At 31.6% G+C, this 18,169-nt stretch overlaps 1 protein-coding gene across 1 annotated transcript; it reads right to left on the bottom strand.

Moving 5' to 3' along the window:
- Positions 1–3,764: 3,764 nt before the first annotated feature.
- LOC145128827 (uncharacterized) lies at positions 3,765–6,357 on the bottom strand. Its single transcript, XM_079063623.1, has 7 exons — positions 6,204–6,357; positions 5,581–5,648; positions 5,038–5,100; positions 4,885–4,932; positions 4,733–4,786; positions 4,570–4,630; positions 3,765–4,007 (listed from the first exon to the last, which is right to left on the bottom strand). The coding sequence occupies exons 2-7, from the start codon at positions 5,620–5,622 to the stop codon at positions 3,916–3,918; spliced, it is 360 nt and encodes a 119-aa protein (XP_078919749.1). The 5' UTR covers positions 5,623–5,648; positions 6,204–6,357; the 3' UTR covers positions 3,765–3,915.
- Between the last annotated feature and the right edge of the window lie 11,812 nt (positions 6,358–18,169).

The following is an 18,169-nucleotide window of genomic DNA, read 5'->3' as shown; positions in this document are numbered from 1 at the left end:
TGCTTTGGGTATATTGTGTAAATATGTTGTTATGTGTGGGTTAAGTTGTAAGTTATTGAGGTTATGTCGGGTTTGCACGCGGATTTCTGGGTGCTTCATGGGTATATTGTGATCTGATTCTACCCGAAGTATTTAAGGATGAAGCAGGAGATATTTTCATCATTCAGTCATTCAACTCCATCTTATCTCTTCTCTCTGAGTACTGTACTTAGGATTTCGTGATTAAGAGTTTGTTCTTATGATCTAATCTTGCTTTTGTTATATGATTGAGTGAGTGATTGTTGTAGTGGGATTTTTTGTTGTAATTTGTATATGTAAATCATCTGTTTCATAGTGAATGAAATGATAATGTTGGAAAAATCTCGTGTTGTTTACGTTCTTAAGAGTAAAAGAGCATCCACAATAATGAAGCTTATTATTAAGCTTTTTAATGATCCACAATATGAGAGATTTTTTCATCAAGAGACCATTAATATGTAGTTATATTACTGTGTTGTATTAGAATAGGTTTGTTATTTAATAATTTGTTGAAAATTATGGGACCCACTGTAATGATTGTAAATAGCTCATATCAAGAAATTATTAAATCTCATTCGGTTTGAAAAAACTCGGAAATAAAGAAACTTGTAAAAAATACAGTTTTTAACTTTCAAGAGTTTATTTGACCCGACAAGCTATTGAAAAAACAATTTTGATGAGATTTGTTACATTACCTCAACCGTTATATCATGTTACTATGATTAAAATGCGTTTGTTTGTATATATTTTATCCCAAGAGGCTTAAAATTGGGTGTGAACAATTCCATTTTGTAGTCGTTCTTATTGCAAAAATTAAATTTATCTGTGGGTAAGTTATTTTGAGATGTTCCGCTTTGTTATTTAGAAAAAACAATTTTGGAGTAGATTAATAATTAATTTCTTTATCCTGGGCTTATACACATTTATATGTTATCACGTTTATTTTATGGGCTTACAACCAGTTGAAAGATGATTTTTGATGGGCAACAGTTGAAGAAGCTGAAGGCCCACAACTCGTACCGTAGTACTCCTATAAATTCATTCGAGAGCCACCTACTTATTGTCTTTCTACCGCTTTAATTAAAGATGACAAGTGCAATAAAATTCGATTAATTTTAATAAATATAACAAATATTATAGTCTTAAGGGCTTAGAAAGATGATGGGAAAAAAGAAGAAGATATTTGATTTCTCACTTCATAATATTCTTAGTTTCTTACATTAAGTTCAAGGTTGCAAGCTAGTGTGGTAGAATAAAGATATATTTTGTTTAGAACTTCCCCTTTACTTTTCTTTATATTCCTGAAGTACATTTATTTATTTATTTTATCTACACAAGTCTCCTGATAATAATTAATAACCATTCTTAATATTTAAAATTTTAATTAGGCTTACATCCTTGGACACTTAACCTCCATTAAATTTTAGTAAATTGCCAATATTAACATCCTTATACATATTCGTTTCGTAATGGTCACACCTAAAATATGTAAATATTAATAGACTTCTTAAATAAAATACTCTCCGAAAAACTGGTGTTACAAATGTTATTATCATTAGAAAGACAGAAGGACATAACATGGGTAAGATTTTTGACAAGATAAGGTGAGTGAAAGACATTTTTTAGATGAACAAGAGGATGAGGTGGAGGAAAATTAGAATGTTCATAACCATGAATTAGAATTCGCGACCATTACCTACAATAATGTATTTGTGTAAGTTATTCAATTTGAAATAGGAATAAAGGTTATCTTCGGAACTATCATACGAGATGGGGCTCCGGTGTCCACATAAAAGTTTTCACTAGGAGTATGTAAGGACATTGCGTACATAGCTTGGGTAATGTTGGTTGGAGAATATGAAAATGGCGAGGTTTGTTCAGTATTGTAGGCATATTGAGGTCGCAATTCAAGAAGTTTGGGTGCATTGTATGGAGTAGGTGGTTAGGTCCAAGATGTCGTTGCACAAAAGGCATCATCCATGGTTGTTGGGCCCAAGCCTATGGTGAAAATGGGCCCCAAGAAGGTTTGTGATGCCTGTTGGACAAAGATCTGCCTCCACAACAATAACCATCGTTTTGACCATCGTGGACTCGGTTTTTTTTCATGGCAACATTGTTGTGAGGGGTTATGAAGAGGGGGTGCCAGAAGAAGGAAAATTAGAGGAGGTAAGGCGATGGTGGTTAGTAAAGTTGAGGTAGCAACATAGGGCGATTGTTTCACCTTGTGAGTTTCTTTAAGAACTAGTTTGGATCGTCCATCATAGAAGTGTGGTAGAGGATCTGAGACCCTTGAGTGAGTGACCACGCCATCATAATTTTCGTTGGAGAAATCAAATATTCTCCTACATTTTATTCATACTAATCTTCCTACTCATTAGATTAAGACAAGTGTCAAAAGCAAGAAAGAAGATTAAAAGACAAAATTAGTGAATTACACATGTCATTATTTTATAGGAGTAGGAAGATAAATAGAAACAAAATGTAAGAGGATATTTAATTTTTCTTTTCGTTGAGACGGTAATGAGCTGTAAGACTAGCCACTGCACCAACATTAGATAAATATTTACTTTCCTTATATATAGAGATCAAATTATGTATATATTGCAACATTGGGAGATCAAAAGAAATAATATATATCATTTAAGGGTGTGCGTTTGGACCTCCGAACGGACGGGTGTTGATTTACAAGAATTGGTTTGGTTATTGGTTCCTTTGATAATGCAAATTCGGTATGGTTTTTTACCAATTCGGTCCGGTCGGTTCCGTGTATTGGACCGAAATTTTAAAAGCCGAAATTTTTAAAAGATGCATACACCATTCGTTTGAAGTTGGATTGACAAGAGATCTTTTTTAGCATATAGTTTAGAGTTTGAACTTGAGTTTGCCTGCTGTTTCACTATTTTTTTGTTACATATTTAATGAGTTCTCCCCCACCCTCCTACGGAAATCAGGATATCAAAGTTGACATATTTCAACTTTTTAGTTGCCGCTTCATGACTTGTATCATACACAACTAATGTTGTACCGACCCAACGAGTACAAGAACCGGAAAAACTGTCCAGTCCACGGTCCACACTTTTTCCTCAAATGTTCAAGAGCTGATTAGGGTCCAATCCAAATGCTCACCCCTATATCACTAATACATATGCAAATTTTTAGAGTGTCGTTATTAGGCACATATTATTAGTTATTACAAGAGAAGTGTATTCAGCAGTTTCTGTTTTAAAAATCATTTGTACTTTTATTTAAATCATTTAAATCCAATTATATAATATAATCGAAGATTTTGATTAATAATACAAAATCTTCTAAATGGCAAAATACAAAAAATCACAGTGCTTTTTCAAAACTTTATCGGTGAAGTTCTTCAACTTTGTTTTGGCAGTGGCTAGCGATTAAACCCTCAAGACTTCATTTGTCTTGCTCAAAAAAAGATAAATGTTACCAACACGACCGGTTGTGTTAATAATATGCCTATTTCAACAATACAAAGCACATATAAAGCGTTAATCACTACGAAAAGAAAGTTAATGAATTAAAAAAATACAGTTTTCTAGTATTTGAATCTCACATGCTTGTGGTTCTAAAAAAAGATGGACAACATTATAAAAGATACGTTTTGTATATGAATGAAGTTTAATAGAATGAGAAATAAAATATCCAAAATGGAAAATCTTTGTATCAACTTGAATTAGAACCACCCTTTTACTAATGGATATAGCATGAAGCATAACAATAAAAAGCAATTCAAACAAAGATTAAGCAGCTTATTATTTTGCCTGATGGTAAAATTCTCGAACATACAACAATATGATATATAGTATCATCAACCTGACCAAATGTTTCCAAAGCACATATTATGCATCATACAATGGATCATAGAAATGACAAAGTCACTTAAATGGGTTGGTCTTCATCTTTAGTATCGGACTTTTCATCATTATCCATATCCTCCTCCGAGGCATTATGATTTCCATTACCACCATCCACTGTAAAAATAAAAAACCGCAATTTGTTTAAAAAGTTTAAACTGTTACGGAGTTCTAGATTCAAAGCTCAACATATAAAGAGGTAAATGAGACTGTGTTTAGCCGATGTGGGAAACACTAACACATAATTTGAGGCAGAGGCTCAATGAGATTAGACTATATATGTTGAGCCTTGAGGTGCGCTAGACATATGCTCTGATACCATGTTAGATATGTACAGTTCTGGATTTTCTTTCCAAAAAAGCCCTTAAGAAGAGAGTGGGGAGACTCCAATATATTCAGATAGACAGATGGGACACAGTATGTGTCCCATCAGCCTCTATATATTAAAGTCTACCCTCTCTCCTTTTAGGGCTCTTTTGGAGAGAAAATCCAGTACTTCACATATCTAACATGGTATCAGAGCATATGTCTAGCACACCTCAAGGCTCAACATATATAGTCTAATCTCATCGAGCCTCTGTCTCAAACTGTGTGTTAGCATGTCCCACATCGGTTAAACACAGTCTCATCGGCCTCTTTATACGTTGAGTCTACCCTTTCAACATAAAGATCAACCAACCTTCTTCGCCTGCAGGGGCATAGGCAGATCGCCTTGAGCGGGATTGCTGTTGTGGTGTCGGCTGATAATAGAAGAAAATATATTAGAAAATTTTGTTTCTATATTAGGAAGTAATTTTCGGTTATTTTAGTTTTTGTATTTTATCCTATCTCATTCAAAATACCTGCAATTTAGGGCGGAGGGCCTCTAAAGGTCCTTTGCTCTTCTGTGATCCTTGCTGTTGCACAAATAATAACCACATTTGGTTATTACTCCATAATTACTTGTGTTAAAAGATTATAGAATTAGAGTTGATAAATTTGATTAGTTAATTACCTTTCCCAGTGCCCAATCAGCAGAATCAAAAAAAGCCCGGTCATGATCCTATCCAAGATTTGACCAAGAAAGATGTCAAAAATCAAAACTGAAACTTTATTACCCTTTTTTTTCTCAATATAAAAAATAGAAAAAAAAAATAAAAAATTTTACCTTTGAGATCAAAGGGTTTTTCTTTGGCAATAATCCTCCGTACTTTTTCTTGATTACGGCTTCCTGCACAACACACAAATCTTACTATAAATAGAACAAAATACAAATATTATGCCTTTTTTATATTATACGAGTCGCTTAGATAAAGTTATACACAAATCTAAGAAGTTGTTAATAGATCACATAAACATATTAGGGCAAAAAGCACTTGAAATTTGCAAAACGAATAATGAAAAGATTAAATGAAAAAATTAGCATGTGTACTTTCATCGATTTGTTTTTTATAGCAATAGCATCCAAATTCAAAGAAATTGTCACCTATATAAATGGATAGATTTTTCAAAATATAATGTTCTAATAAGGGAAAAATTGATTGTAAAATGTTACAATTCACAAGATTTTTCAAACTACAATGACTTGATAAGATAAAAAAATAATTAAAAACTACAAATGATAGTAGGATGCTATAATACACATAAATAAAAAGTACTTTGCTATTTCTTGAATTTACCCCTAACAAAAATCTAATGTGTGAGAACTTACCTCCTGCTCCTTTGAGGGCATGGGGTTGTTTGTTTCAGACATTTGAGCTTATTGAATTTGCCCAAGACCTATCATCAACACAAGCATTTAGCATCGATTAATGAAAAATAACATGAAAAATGAAAGAATCCATGATTCCAAGTTTCTATAATCGATAGAACATTGTACGAAAACCAAGATCTATCTCTTGAAAACAATATTTAAATTCTGATTTATGAATTACGCTGCAATAATAAAGCACATACGTCAAGAAAACACTAATCCTCTCAAAAACTGTAAGATCTACAAGTTTAAGCAACTTCGAGTAAGAATTTCTTCATAAATTAATATACCCACAAAAAAGAATCACACGATAATTCCGAAGTTCGAATCTTTAAGTGAATTAAGTTGCCATTAATTCAATAGACGAAGTTCCCAGTTCACTGATTGCAAACATTAATCAAGAACAGACAGAATCACAGAAACAGAGACATGTATATGATTAAGAAAATCCCAAGTAGAAATACGAAACTAATTCAACTATATGGGTAAAGTTTGAAGTGATTACTACTAATCTGCTGACGGAATCTTGAAAATAAGTAGATTTGAGGAAGAAGATGATGATTTTATGTTTGACTTTTTACCTTAGTCGATGATCCGAAGGAAATTGGCAAAGGGAAATCGAGATTTCTTTGTTTTTTGAAGGGAGATCAAGATTTCAGACAAGGTCTTAAGAGTTTCGTTCCCAAGACGTAAAATAAAGAATAGATTAAATTTTACTTGTTAATTGAATAAGTTGTTGTCACTTGTCAGACGAGATCAAGAAATATTTTAGCCCATCATCTTAAGTGGGCTAGGTGTCCATTTTTGGATAATGTGGGATCACATAGCAATCAAACATTTATTGAATTCAATTGAGATTTTATTTATTTGATTTATTTGTAAGTTTCATTTTATTTTCTAAGAAAAATTTTGAAAAAAAAAATAAAGCTTCGTTGAAAGCAGTATTTTTCACTTTTTATTTTAAAGAAAAAAAAAATTATCCAAAAGCTACTCCAAATAATTTTTATATGTTTATAGTTTTTCAGAGCTTTAGCATTTAGTTTTTAATTAATTTTATACATTTAAAAACTGATTATTTTTAACAAATATATTTGCATAAATAATAGCTCTACTTCCAACTTTCAACTTCTAGCTACTACCTTTTCTAGCTACTACCTTGCACTTTACAAGTAGTTTTGCTAAACATGTTTTTAGTTTTGTTTAAAAATATTTATGGAAAATTTAATTTTTAGACATAAAGGGAAAATGCAAAATACAATATGGACAAAACTGCAAAAATAGTCCTTATAATATGCATTTTTTCTGGGTTTTCGTTTAAACCTCGACTTTTTTGGCTTCATGGTCATTTTAGTCGTGTTTTTATGTGGAAATGGTCCATGTTAAACTTAAAATGCCTAATATGCCCTTTTAATCTAATTATAGTAGCTTCCTAAATATATGTTAACAAACATATATATATATATATATATATATATATATATATATATATATATATATAGGGTCTGGATCCGGTGAGGACTCAAAAAACGGTAAGGACTACGAGGACAATTCTCAACAAATCGCGTTCATTAAGGGTAATCCTGTCAAAAAAATGAAGTGTGACGCACAAAATAAATTAATTGAGCTAGGTCTGGCTAACCTAGAAAATGACTTGTGTTACATTGCAAGAAAAATGGGCTGAGAAGGGACGCTACTCGTGCGAGTGATTTGTGCGTCGTCTTCATTTGTTCATCAATCAAGAACGTTTCTAGATTTTATGATTACTCATACGAACAAGGTTAGTTTCATTTAATTAAATTGATTACATATATTAGTTGAATCAATAACATAAAGCTTTATTTTTTTTTACATATTCAATTTCTTTAAACTCCTCTTTTAATTCACAAATAAAAACGATATTGTTTTTGTTTTTGTTTTTTTTTTTTAAATCATGTCATTCAAATAGTTAATTGATATGTGAAAAAACGTGATTTAGATAAGGTAACCAATATGTACTATGTTTTAGAATGCTTAGATTAGAAAAAAAATCCATATTTTCAATTAAAATTTGATCCGGTTAATAAAAGTTCATTAATTTGTTAATTGAACTAATGGTTGGACAAAAGAAAGTAGTTTAGGATCTAATTTGTGATCTATTTTTATGATTGATCATGATCTCTATAGGAAATTAGAAAACTAAACCTTATGTTTAATGACGCCTTACAGGTGTTTGATGAAATGCTTAAGAGAGTTTACAATTATTCTTGTAGTATTTAACTTTTCCAGTTCAACTTTGTGTTTATTGGGTATCTTTCACGCATGTTTTTTTTGGAGGGTATATTTGCAGGTGTCATAGTGTTATTCGTAGTCTTTTGGATTGTTTGATGATTTAACTTAATTGATGTCCTTATGGTCAAAATTTGTGTTTGGCGGTTCCTAAATATTATATAATTTTGTGGTAATGGCTTCCTTCTAGTTGCCTGTTCTATTAATTTGAAATTGCATGTCATAGGTATATGTTTGATCTTAAGGTTCATCTTATGGGCATTAGCTGCATCTTTGGTTGGTTTGGTTCCGGTACAAAGTCGGTTTCTGATGTTGCTTCCCTATTGTTCACAATACATGGTTTATATTCAATGAGGAACTGAAAGTGCAATGCCATTACTTTGGTATGTTAATTGTGATAATATGTACAAGATCATAGCAATTTTAGCTCTTAAAGTTGCTTTTCTAGTTACTGTTAAGGATTAAAGTCGTTTGTTATTATTGTTTGGGACATCAATGTGTACAAGGTTTGCAAGATGCCTAAGGTTTCATCAAAGAGCTTCATAAGTGCAATGTTTCGCATGATTTTCAAGCCGCCTTGTTGTTACAGTTAAAAGTTGCTTAAGTTCAATGTTTTTTTGAAGGTATTTTGTAGGTTTATCTTGGTATCAACTCCATACTTTGACATATTCTATGGTTTATCACATGTTTGAATCATTTTATTGTTGAATTGGAGCATTATACAGTTATTGATCATAACATAGTTTTGGATCATAACATATTTGGATTTTTAATACTCTTTGGGATTAGATAATTTGTTTCTTTATTTTTCATGGTAGCATTGAAACATAACATGTTTGGATGATAAAACTATTTTAATTGTAAATATTCGAATTAGATCATTGTATAGTTTAGGATAATAAGATATTTGTAGATATAAATTAGAACATTGTGATGTTCGAGATCATAATATATTTGTACCATATCATTTTTTACCACAAAAATCAATTTAACTATTTGTTATTGGATGATAATAAGTTTTGGATCATAACAGTTGTAGATGATAACTTGTTTTGCATCATAACAATTTTTATATCGTAACAAGTATTGGTTCATAAAAAATATATATGAAGAGTGTATAATATTGTATGAAATGTGTATAGTTTTTATAATTCACAACTAAAGAAAAGTAAACAATATAGGTTTTACGTGTTTAAATCATAGTAGATTATTTTCAACATAACATTCAAAAAGTATAATGTTATACTCATGTAGATTTATTCCATTATAATGCTTGAATTAAGAAATTTAGAAGTAGGTAGATAGAATGCATATTCACCATTTGAATCATAACGTACTGGTACATTTTGCAAGGTCAAGTTGTATAATTTGATGGATTTTTAAAACTCTAATGCTATAACTAGGAATATTTGTAAGAGTATGATGTTATAGTTTTAAACATTTAAAAGGACAATGATATAATTAACTAAAACTTCAAAGTAGTCATATACTTTGTAGCATAAAATTATTTATTTATATTTTGAATCCAAAGTAACAAGTTGCAAAATTTATGATCCGAAACGTATGATGTCAAATTTTATGACCCAAAAACATAAGATAAATCATAAAGTTTTGGAATTTAATGGATCTTTAAAACTCTAATGCTATAACTAGGAATATTTGTAAGAGTATGATGTTATAGTTTTAAACATTTAAAAGGACAATGATATAATTAACTAAAACTTCAAAGTAGTCATATATTTTGAATCATAAAATTATTTATTTATATTTTGAATCCAAAGTAACAAGTTGCAAAATTTATGATCCGAAACTTATGATGCCAAATTTTATGACCCTAAAACATAAGATGAATCATAAAGTTTTGGATCATGATTATTAATAACTGAAATTTGTTATGCTAAAATTACAATCCAAAAGTTATGGTGTAAAATGTTAGTTATGATCCAAAAATATTTGATATAAAAATTTGGATCTTTATGGTTTTTGAAGAAAAATATACGATATAAAAGTTTCAATCCTTATGTTTTTTGAAATACATAATTAAAGTAGTTTTATAATAAGAAATTATTAATGATACAAAATAAAATGATATAATTTTTTTATTTATAATTGTATGATTCATTTTTTTTCATATTTGAAAATATGATTCAAAGTTTATGATTCAAAAATACATAATAAAAAACACTTCAGATTTATATGATGTTAAATTTTTTGATCCAAAGTAAATGATGCAAGTTCTTATGATTTTTAATTGTAAGATTCAAAACTTTCTTTGATACATGAAAATATGATCCAAAGTCATGATTTATAATTTTTGATGAATGTGTATATTATCCATACACTTATTTTGCATTATAAAAGTATAGATCTTAAAATTTACATCGTTCATTGTTGATTTATATTTTTTACATTATAAGGTTTTAGGTTCCAATAGTATACGATCCAACTTTATAGTAAAAGAGTAAAAAAGTTCCAAACAACAATAAATTATATATCTAGCAAAATAGTGCATATTAAACACAATCCTAAAAATTCATCATAAACTCACTAATACTATCTTTAATATCCAAACCATACAATTACTAAAAACTAACAGTATATCTAAGCCAATTCCCTAATAATCAAACAAACATATCCAAGTAACATTGTTTCTTAACTACATTACACATCAACCATGAAAAACATAGAACTAACAACAAACATACAAATGCAAGTAACATTGTTACTTAACCACAACACACCAACAATGAAAATTTGCAACTAACCAGAAGTCTTCAACAACACCCACACCACCAATCATACAATCTCACATCCTTGAACTGTTACTAACACTCATGGAAATGACCTTTGATACAAAAAAAAAATTATGAGTTTTCAACTGATCAAAATATTCCAGATGTGAAAGTAGGATGCTATAATAAAAAATAAATAAAAGTAAATTTCTATTTTGACACTTCTACCCTTTCTTTTAGTTACCTAAAATTTATACTAGAGGGATTTTAGATAATGAAAATCTAGATGCATCATGACTTTTCAAAGTTTTTAGAAGGCTTACTTACTCTCGTCCTAATAATATAGCAATTAGTAGTAACCCCACCAATGATTTGTATGTTACCTTATTCTCTTAAGCTAGAATCATAACAAAATGATATAGTACTTTCTAAATGTATATATAACTCATTAAACCCAAAATAATATATTTATATCATACATAAGGTTATTATACAAACTCTATTTTGATTTTCATAGCAATATATACATTTTAAATGCATCTATCATTATCTCTAACATGTTAATGTCAAAGAAAAGCCAATGATAATTACCATACACAACTATGTAAGTACTTATACATATATATAACAAATGAAGTTAACAATAAAATATTTAATAATTCAAATTTTCCAAGACGTTTTCTTTATGATATTAGATTGAACACCTTGTGAGCATCATTGCATTAAAATCCACTTTGATGATTTTATTTAAATTATTCATCCATAAATCTATACAAATCTCAAAAACTTACAAGAATTGATTTCAGTACTCAATCTCATATATATATATATATATATATATATATATATATATATATATATATATATATATATATATATATATATTAAAGCTCAAATCGACAACAAGATGAAAACTAGGGTTTCAGAAGTTACAAATCGAATTTTACATTTTAAATGTATTTCTCATTTTGTCCAACAAGTTAATTTCAAGAAAAAAACCACTTTCATAAACAAAAAAATTAGTACTTCAAACATGTATAACCAAATGAAACCAATAACAAAATCTATAAGAAATCAAGTTTTGAAGGATGTGTTTTCTTTCAGACATTAAATCGAACACCTTCTGAACATCATTGTATTCAACTTCACTTTGACACTTTTATTTAATTTATACATCCAAAAATCTTTTGAAACTCAAAAACCTTAACAATTCAATCTTAGTATTCAACAAAAAAACAAACAAACATAAAAGATAAATTCTTAAAACTAGGGTTTCAACAATTATCACTAAACACCGACATACAACACAACTATTCAAACATAAAAGTCAGAGACATAAGTTTACCCGATTCCATTGAGTTAAAATTTAGAGGAAGCATAATATACCACCAATTTATTGATGGATTTCGAAGAAACTGGGCAAAAAATTGAAGAATTGAAATGATTTGTGAACTTCACAGCAACATCACACGAAAAGAAACTACGTAAAAAAATAGACGATTAAAATGATTTCTGAACTTCACAACAAACATCCGATGACGATTACAATATCTATAAAGGTTCAACATGAGGAAAAGCAAGAAATTTGAGTTATCGGAGATGAGTCGAGCGTTCATTGTAGGAATAGGGGAGAAAGCATGGTGATAATCTAAACCTATGTTTTAGAAATGCAAATGACCATCATGCCCTCCAAAACATTGCCCTTGAGAAGAAAATTACCAAAAGTTCAGGTAATTCACAAAAATGCCACCACCCAATTAATTAAAATAACTTGAAAATCTGAAACAGTTACAACCACACATTTTTTGAGATTACAGGTTCGGATTTGTCCTCGCAGACCTCACTGAATTTCGAGTCCTCACCCGATCCTATATATATATATATATATATATATATATACACACACACACACACACAGAGAGAGAGAGAGAGAGAGATCTTTTCAAAGAAATCCATTCTCTTTGTAATCGTACATCGTTGGTGATCCTCACTGGTCACCACCTCTCTTCCCTATCCAGCAACGATGTCGGGTCCTCCTTCTCCTTTGTCGGCGACGATTGAAGCTTCATCGGATCTAGATACTCACGTCACTCATTCACTTTCCGATAGCAGCTCTGTAAGAGATCTCTCTTTTTCTTCCCTTGTCAAGCCTTGAGAAAAATCGATGCCAAATCCTCTATCCCCGCCTCACATTCTCTCATCCTCACCGACAATCAATCTCCGACCTCGATCACCACTGATTCTTCTGCAAATGGTGTCGTTTTGACTTCATTAGATGGTGTCGGCTGCCTCCGCCTCCATCCGATGTTGGAATTGTCTTTGTCTCACCTCTGCCAGAAGTCTATATCCTCCTTTCGTCGCCTCACCTCTTTCAGTTTCATTTAATTCCAAAAACTTAGGGTTTGCAGTTGTTACTGCTCCACGATTTTAATTTCGTGTTAAGATTCTAAATCAATGGAAGCGACTAGCAACACGACCATCACGAGTCAAAAATCGACACAAGAGTTCGCGATAGAATGGCAAAAACTTTTGGAAGATACGATAGAATCAACATTTTAGATATTATCTTCGATAGAATCAGTGGAGCTCTCGATGAAAATCGTCTCCAGTACAAAGCATCTGTCAGTCTGTCACAGCTCTCCGTTCTGTTCTCAGTGTGATTCCTAATTCTGAAAAGGTAATGTTTTCGATTTTTCAGTAAGATCGTAATTTTCTCTTTCTTTTAAGTATCCGATCCATTGATGATTTGATTATCACTATTTACAAACCATGTACAAACTAATCAAGGATGCTTATGCTTTTGCTTTTTCTATGTTTAATGGTTACAAAACATGATATGAATAATGATTTATATTGATAAGGATCCTACTTGTTTTTGATTCATATGAACAGAGTCTGATTTGGAAGTGGATGAGTCTACTGAGTTTGATGCATATGGTCTACTGGAAATAGAACATTGTAATTTCGTGATGAAATTGATTCTCTTATGGTATTGATTTGAAATCAGTATAGTTGGTGTTAGATGCTTGCAAACGTAAGGGTAGATATCTCATGTGCATGATTAAGATACTTGATTTTGGCATATGATTATAGTTTATGATCTTCATGATGGGCTTCAAAAGTGAGTACATGAGGAAACATCATGCTTACTCATAAGAATAGATGAACTTCAAGTCCACCGTCAAAAGCATCCCCCATGAATGTCGTATGACTTTCTCTCAGGCTTTGAAAGCAGCCATTTTCAAGGTGGTTGATCATTACGGGTCCGTTGAAGCATGGATTGCATTGTTAATTCCTCCTAGGTGTACTTTTCAGGTGTTCAGGCCCAAGAATAGGAAAGAAAGAAGGTCTGGAAACAGGAAGTCTTTGCAACATCGTAATATTCTGAGCGCATTAGCTACTTGGGGGACTGAAGGCGGTATCGCCAAGCTAGTTAAAAACTTAGTTGACAATGCAAGACTGGAGCAACAAGGCAAAAAAGAAGAGTACATTCAGGAGGAAAGAACATTGAGTAGCACCAATGTCAGGCAATGTCTTCGTAAGGTTGTCGATGGACATTTTACAGCAGCAGTGAAAGTTTTATGTTCCTTGGGGGTTGCTCTATTCAGGGGTGATACCACAAAGGCTTTGGAGGATAAGCATCCATACAAAACACCACATTCCATGTCGAACACCATATTTTCAGATGCTCCCCTTGTAGTGGATGTTGACAATGTCCTTGGAGGCATTAAATCCTTCCCTAAGGGTACCTCGTGTGGGAGAGACGGGTTGAGAGCTAAACACATTTTGGCTGCTCTTTGTGGAGAAGGCTCATCTATTTCCAAACACCTCCTACGTGCCACTACATCTGTGGTTAATCTATGGCTAAGGGGAAGATGCCATTCAAGTTTGGCAGAATTTGTTGCATTTACTCCTCTTACGTCGCTCTTATAACCTGACAAAGGAATATGACCTATTGCAGCAGGCACTATATGGAGACATTTGGTTTCCAAGTTGGATATGAAAGGTGTTGGTAAATAAATAGACAAGTATCTCAATGATTTTCAGTTCGGGATCGGGGTGTCGGGTGGCGTTGAGGCCATGTTACATAGCGCCAACAGGGTGTTGAGTGAGCGGCACGATGTCGGGTCTCTTTCCATGCTTACCGTAGACTTCTCCAATGCCTTTAACCTTGTCGACATATCCGCATTACTTCATGAGGTTAGATTGAGGTTCCATTCTATATCCTTGTGGGTAGAATTACTATATGGTCAAGCAGCAAGGTTGTATCTAGGAGACACAAATATTTGGTCCACTACTGGGGTTCAACAAGGAGACCCCTTAGGACCACTTCTCTTTGCCCTTTTGTTGCACCCGCTCTTGCATAATATTAGAGAAAATTGCAAGATTCTTCTACATGCATGGTACCTTGATGATGGTACACTTACTGGAGATTCGGAGGAGGTGGCCAAAGCGTTGGACATCATTAAGGTGATTGGCCAAAAATTGGGCCTTCAGTTGAATATCAAGAAAACCAAGCTCTTTTGGCCCTTGTGTGATGGTAGGAAGTTCCGTGAGGGTTATTCTTGGTTGGTATCGGGAGGCCTCCATTGGGGGTGAAACTTCTTGGGGGAGCTATTAGTATAGATGCTAGTTTCATTAGTAGATTAGCCATAAAGAGAGCCGAAAACGCTGTGAATTTGATGCGCCTTCTTCCACAATTTTCTGATCCCCAGAGTGAGCTCCTTCTGCTTCGGTCTTGTATGAGTATTGCTAAAAAATTCTTTGTGCGGAGGGCGTATAAACCCATTCACATGGAGGAGGCGATGTTGTTCTTTGACAATGGGTTGTGCTAGGCAATTGAGGACATTGTGGTTTGTGGTGGCCCTTTCTTTGGAGACATACAGTACAAAATTTCTTCCATGCCCATTAAGTTTGGTAGTTTGGGTTTATACTTGGCAGTAGATGCTACCTCATATGCTTTTGTTGCCTCAAGGGCCTAATCTTGGGTTCTGCAATACCACATCTTACGAGATAACGACATATGTGGTATGGATTCTAATTATGCTTGTGCCTTGGCTTCTCTTCTTAAAAATCTTACACACATTAACCTTAGTAGTTTCACTACTAAAGACACCGCCCTCCTAAATCCCAGAATACACTCGCGAGTGCCCTTTTTAGTAAAATTGTCCAAGATATGGAAGTGCATCTCGACATGACTGCTCGACAGAAAGCAGTTTGCCAGCGTTTACGAGCACCACATGCTCAAGATTTTCTTATAGCTATCCCTATAGATGGGCTTGGCCAATATATCTCTCATGTGGAGTATCGTAATATCCTTAAATATCGACTCATGATCCCAATATTCCCAGCTGACGAGGTATGTCTGGTGTGCCGCAAGGCATGTTTGGACTCTTTTGGAGAGCATGCAATTCATTGTAAAGAAATCGCAGGGTTCAAATACAGACACAATATGGTTAGGATTTAGTCTATACCCCATAAGGTACATTGTAAAGAGGCATCTATGAATTTCTTGACTGACCCAACAAAAGGAAGGTCAACCTTTAGACCGGCTGACGTTTTGATTTTTATATAATCATATGTGAATATTACATGATATATATATATATATATATATATATATATATATATATATATATATATATGTATGTATGTATGTATGTATTTTTGTGAGTGTTCTTGCATTAATCATTTTTTTAATTTTTTTTTTGTAGATTTGGAATACTTTGGGGAAAATATTGAAGAGGTAAAAATGGTAAGTTAAAGAAAATATGGCAATGTTGATACGAGGAAATGAAAACACTGAAATTTTGTAGCTTTTTTTTTTGGTATCGAATAAAATAGTTGTACTATTTGTGTTTATAGATTAGTAAATAAAAATTATTTATTTTTTATTTACTTACGAATATTATAGTATAAGAAATATGCATATATACACTCGAAAAAAATATGCATATATGCACTAGAAATGTTGATTTTTTTTTTAAAAAAAAATCATAGTTTTTTTTGAAATATTCCGTTTTTTATAAAAATTTACTGTTTTTATAAAAAACTTATAATATTTTTAAAAAAAATATTTGTTTCTTTAATTTTTTTAAAAATTCATGTTTTCTAAAAAAAAATTTTAAAATCAATATTTTTTTTAAAAATTCGAAAATTATTATTTAAAAAAATCTAAAATTTTGATTTATTATGTTAATTTTTAGACCTTTTTAGTAATATATCCAATAACACAAAAAATTAAACATTAAATGAGATTAGTAAGATGACGATCATGCCTTTAATGACTTGATTTTGATCTTACGATCCACCTTTTGTTCTCGGGTTTTCGGAAAACTAGGAGTTCTCACCGGATATCACCCATATATATATATATATATATATATATATATATATATATATATATATATATATATATATATATATATATATATAGGCTTAGGTTATTTTGTTAACACTATGTATTGTGTTATTGTATTAATTATTATGGACCAATGAAATATGTAATATTTAAATGAAAATGATTTTCATAAAATAGATTTCAAATAAATGAAAAAGTCTTCACATTTAATGAAAAAGGATCAGGAAGGGTATATGTGTACAATTGCCCTCTCCATTAAAATAGAAAACTGCTCCATTTTCATAACTTCCCCCCGCATAATCCCTACAACTACGCATAAGTCCGGATTCCACTACCCTTTGTTTTGGAACACGAAATCAATGAAAATCTCCTATAATCAACCAAAAATAGCGGTAGATTGTGTTGTTTTCTTAGTATAAAGTGTTATAGTGTTGAAGATCGTTCAAAGAACGTGCACTGTGATCGTTCGAAAAAAAAAAACAAATTGCAGTAGAATGAGGAATACAAGGACGAGTTCTTTCAAATCGAAATTTAAGAACACACAAGCAACGGTTTTGAATCTAGATAAAGACGATGATGATTTCGTTACTCCGCCTAGAGGTATTTTTTTTAAAGTTTTTTTTAAGGTAATCGTCTGAGTACAGAACATTCTTTTGGAATTTTTGAAAAATGAAGTAGATGCATGTGGTTGTTAAGTTCGTTTAAGTAACAAATAACAAAAATCTGTAAAAATGGAGTATTTTTTTCATTAGGGTTTTCTGAAATTGGGGATTTACATACGAAGTTAAAAATTTTAGTATACAGAAATTGGTAATGTGATTCTTGAAGAATTTGTGTTTGTTATTGTGTATTTTGTGTGTGTTTTGTAATCGCGAGAATCGATGTTGTTTCTGTCCTGTATTTCGTTTAGAGATATGTTGTTGGGGTTGTGATGTAAGTCAGACTACATGATATTCTGTAAGAAGTAAAAGGTTAGTTATTGATTTGCATTCTTCCAGAATACTAACTATGTAAAACGGAGTGAACGTAGTTGCTGTTGTGGTAATTTAGGGTGTTAATGTTTTCTTTGTTATTGAAATTTTTTCTAGTACTATAATATTGTATTGTTTTAATTAATTTGGTATTTTTGTTTTATAATTTGTAGTTTTATTCCTAAGATTTTGATGCTGCAGTTTAGTTGTATGTATGG

This window comes from Lactuca virosa, chromosome 8, assembly GCF_052849685.1.
Source record: "Lactuca virosa cultivar CGN04683 chromosome 8, Lactuca_virosa_CGN04683_v6, whole genome shotgun sequence".
NCBI classification, from domain to species: Eukaryota; Viridiplantae; Streptophyta; class Magnoliopsida; order Asterales; family Asteraceae; genus Lactuca; species Lactuca virosa.
This window is presented reverse-complemented; position numbering and strand designations above follow the sequence as displayed.